General features: G+C 49.7%; 1 protein-coding gene across 1 annotated transcript; it reads left to right on the top strand.

Annotated features, from left to right (window-relative positions):
* The first annotated feature begins 1793 nt into the window (after positions 1 to 1793).
* LOC113366973 lies at positions 1794 to 2126 on the top strand. Its single transcript, XM_026608612.1, has one exon. The coding sequence runs from the start codon at positions 1794 to 1796 to the stop codon at positions 2124 to 2126; it is 333 nt and encodes a 110-aa protein (XP_026464397.1).
* The last annotated feature ends 2239 nt before the right edge of the window (positions 2127 to 4365 follow it).

The following is a 4365-nucleotide window of genomic DNA, read 5'->3' as shown; positions in this document are numbered from 1 at the left end:
CGTCCCCAGGTGGCGGATCGGGGAACGTCCTAACCAGCCTTCGGGCTGGCGGATAGGGGTGAAATAAAACAGCCTCCGCGGACCAAAACGAGGTATGAAGGGGAAGTCACTTTACCCTGACTTTAACCCGTGATCGTTTCCTGCTGCTACCCACTGGGAGTGCCTGCGCCCTTGTGTTAATATTTCCGATAACTTGGGTTACGGCTGATGTGAGCTTGCTCTGCCGAGGTGTAAGTAGCAGCAGTGAATCAGGAGCCAGCCACTTCGGGCCTTGATCAGGAAGTACGCAGTGAGTGCAGAGGTCGGAATCTGCACCGCCCCGGGCGAGTCTGGTCCGTCCGTGTTTTCCGGGACATGGCTAAGTGTTGACTGGGCCTCAGGGAACTGGGGTAGAAGTATCATCTTCGAGGGTACACCCGCTCCCAGTTAAAACAACCCGCCCCTCTGCGTACGATGCGCTGGTACTTTTAATAGCATGGAATTAAATAAGGAAAAATTCACCAAAACTGCGACTATGGAAGTGGATACACACGAAACTGACGAGGGTCTGCCAGTGCGCACAAACCGAGACAGACTTCATTCAGCTCCGATTGGTAGCGGTCGCCCATCTCACGTTGAACGCTTGGGTGAAAAGATTCATGAACTGCTGGTTTTCATCCAAAAGAAGACAAATGTCCACGGTGACATAAGACGTCTAGCAGGTTCAATCAGTACGGCGTACAACCTGGCACTGAGAGATCTCTCTACCACGCTCGAAAAACCAATGGAACAAGTTGCGACGACGACTCAAACATCACCAGGGATGGCGACAACTGCGCCGCCGTGCACACCCATACCAAGCAAAGTGGTAAAAGGTCCCAAAAAAAGGCAATTATCTTCGCCAAGCCCGATCTTATCCACTGAACGTCAAACCAAAAAGCCCACGCAAGAGGGCGATTGGAAATTAGTTGACCGGAAAAAGAAGAAGGCTCCAGAACCGCGCGAGAACGGTACGGCTAAAGCGAGTCAAGAAGGCAACGGGCGTAAGGATGGCCCCGTGAAAGTGCTTCAGAAAACAAGGCGGAAAAAAGCTCGGACCAAGGCAATCCTCATAAAGCCTTCGGCTGGACAAACCTACGCTGACGTGCTAAAGAACATAAAAGGCAAGGTAAACCCCGAAGAAAGCGGAGCAAACATTAAGTCCATACGCCAAACAAAGGAGGGCGGAGTATTGCTAGAGATTAGCAAAAAGACCAATGATGACACAGCTTTCACGGAAGCAATTAAAACGCGGTAGGCGGCTGTGGAACGGTCAAGCGATTGACGCCGATGACCACCATCGAAATACTTGATCTGGACGGAGTGTCTACCGAAGCCGAAATCCGGGAAGCATTAACGAGAGATTACAAAGAAAACCTTGAGATAAGGCGCGTGAACCTAACTAAGGTTACCCCTAGAGGTCAACGGGCAGCCTTCTGCAAGATCGATGAGGCTAGTGCTATGAAGGCCCTCGAAAAGGCCCGCATCAAGATCGGATGGGTGAATTGTCGCATTCGATTAGTGGCAAGAGTACCTCGGTGCTTCAAATGTCTCGGATTTGGACACCAGTCTCGCTACTGTAAAGGACCAGATCGGAGCAAATGCTGCTATAAGTGCGGTGGCGAGAACCACAAATCAGCAGACTGCACGGAACAACCAAAATGCTTTCTGTGCACTTCAAATGGAAAAGACAAAGATAGCGTGTGCCATATCTCCGGTTCGGGTGCATGTAATGTATACAGAGCCGCCCTAGCGGAAGCGACGAAAACGCAGAAATGACACGAATACTTCAAGGAAACTTGAATAGATGTTCGCTTGCGCAGAACCTACTTTACCAGCGCGTAGCTGAGGACAAAATTGACGTCTGCATAATTAGCGAACAATACCAGAGCGCCCTTGTTAAATCATGGTACGTGGATAAGACGAGTACAGCAGCTATCTGGTTAGTGACTCGGAAGATTACTCCCGTAGATACCGGATCTGGGGATGGTTATGTCTGGATAAAAACCCCTGAAATGTATATCATGAGCGTATATTTATCTCCCAACGAAGGAATCAGCGTGTTCCGCCAGAAGCTGACCAGCATCGAGAACCATCTGTGGATTTAATGGCGAAGTCTTAATAGCTGGAGACTTCAATGCTAAGTCTGTGGAATGGGGCGCAGATTTCTCAGACACCAGGGGAAACGAAGTTGCGGACATGGCAGCGAGGCTCGATCTTACAGTCCTAAATACTGGAGTGACGTCGACATTTAGAAGACCTGGTTATCGAGAGTCAATTCTCGATATTACTCTGGCGACTCCAAAAACTGCCAGTAGAATCCAGGACTGGAAGGTCTCCGAGGAATACACTGGAAGTGATCATCAATCCATCATCTACTGGATAGAAGAGACTACCCACCACGTACACCGAGATTACGAAAGATGCAGCTGGAATACCAGGAAGTTGGACATTGATGCTCTACGAGAATCCCTCACGCGGGGGTGTGTGACACTCGAATCACATCCGTTCCCAACTAACAGCAGCGAGACGGAAAACATTGTAACAAAAACGATGAAGATTATAACTGCAGCATGCAATGCTTCTATGCCACGTCGTAAAACACAGGACTTGCGCCGGCCAGCATATTGGTGGACATGCGAAATCGCAGAGCTGAGGAAAAAATGTCACCAACTCCGACGACGAGCAACAAGAGCTGCTAAGCACTCCCCAGCTCAGACCTACTACTCCAATGAGTACAAGGCGGCCAAGAAGGAGCTCAATAGAGCCATCAAGTCCAGTAAAGGCAAGCTGTGGGCAGAAATTTGCAACGACCTCAATAACGATGTCTGGGGCAAAGCCTACCATATAGTCGCAAAAGGATTGGGTAGAACCTTACCAGAGCCGCCAAAAAGCCCGGCTATGATGAACCAGATTGTCACTGAGCTCTTCCCAAACCACCCAGCGCGGAAGAAGAGTCGCTACAAGAACACCACCAATGTGTTGCAGTTCACTGTTTCGGAACTGCAAACCGCAGCAAAAACCCTGAAACTAGGGAAAGCTCCCGGCCCTGACGGTATTCCAACACAAGTGATTAAGCTCATTGCACAGGAATTTCCTTACATCCTGTTGAATGCTTACAATGCATGCCTTGTGACTGGAACGTTCCCTTCTGTCTGGAAACGACAAAGACTCGTCCTTCTCGACAAAGGAAAGGGACCTCCGATAACAGCTTCATCATACAGACCACTGTGTATGCTGGATATAACTGGGAAGCTGCTTGAAAAACTTATCAAAGCCAGACTTCGAAAAGATGTTGAATCCTCCGGAGGTTTCTCCTCAAGCCAGTACGGCTTCCGGAAAGGGCGATCAACCATCGATGCAATCAAAGAAGTTGTAGAAACCGCAACAAAGTCGTGGGCTGGCAGCCTAAAGTCTAGGAAAGTTTGTATACTTCTCACGTTGGACGTGAAGAATGCTTTCAACAGCGCATCGTGGAAGTAGATTGGAGGCGCTGGAGAAGAGATTCCGGGTGAAAGATGACATCTTGACAATGGTGGACAGCTACCTGGACGATCGAGTACTCATCATTGAAACCACTGAGGGAACAGTGAGCCGCAAGATAACAGCTGGTGCACCACAGGGTTCGGTTATGGGACCTGATCTGTGGAACGCTGACTATGACGAGCTGTTCGAAATTCCCTTACCCCCGCAGGTGCATCTCACAGGGTTTGCGGATGATGTCGCAGCTACTATTGTGGCAGACAGCGTTGAAGAGGCCGAGGTACTGGTCGATTTCACCATCGAAGCCGTCGCGGCCTGGTTGGACCAGCACCATCTGAAGCTAGCCAAAGAGAAAAACGGAGATGGTAGTCCTAACACGCCAAAAATGGTTCCCAGAACCGTTTAGTACAATCATCGACGGCGCTAACACTGACGTCTACAAAGTCAGTCCGCTATTTGGGTGTTCAGTTAGATGCAAAGCTGACATTCCGTGAACACTTGGAACGCACGTGTACAAGGGCTAGCAAGACTGTGTCTAGTCTATCGAGAATCATGGCCAATACTATCGGCCCACGTGCAAAAAGAGGAGAGCTCTCCTGGAGGTGGTTCACTCAGTCCTGCTTTACGGAGCGGACGGAAATCTGGGCGCATACATTACAACAGAAGACGTATCGTAAGAAACTGGCAGCAGTGCACGGCGAGGAGCACTTAGAGTGGCTTGTGCTATCGCACAGTTTCCGAAGACGCAGTGCTTGTTATAGCTGGAGCTCCGCCTATAGACCTTTTGGCGAATGAAAGGGCCAGGTTGTATAACCCAAAAAAGGAGCCTCAATGCCAGCGAAGCGAGGGCAATGGTGAGAAAGT

The sequence above is a fragment of the Ctenocephalides felis genome, unplaced genomic scaffold (assembly GCF_003426905.1).
Source record: "Ctenocephalides felis isolate EL2017-DRISC unplaced genomic scaffold, ASM342690v1 CF-g0.4_SCAFFOLD_01170, whole genome shotgun sequence".
Classification (NCBI taxonomy): domain Eukaryota; kingdom Metazoa; phylum Arthropoda; class Insecta; order Siphonaptera; family Pulicidae; genus Ctenocephalides; species Ctenocephalides felis.
The sequence above is the reverse complement of the archived record's forward strand: the minus strand, read 5'-3'. Positions and strand labels throughout refer to the sequence as shown.

What these genes read in the sequence shown, in the direction of transcription:
- LOC113366973 (XM_026608612.1), top strand. Translation starts at nt 1,794, where the DNA reads ATGACACGAATACTTCAAGGAAACTTGAATAGATGTTCGCTTGCGCAG.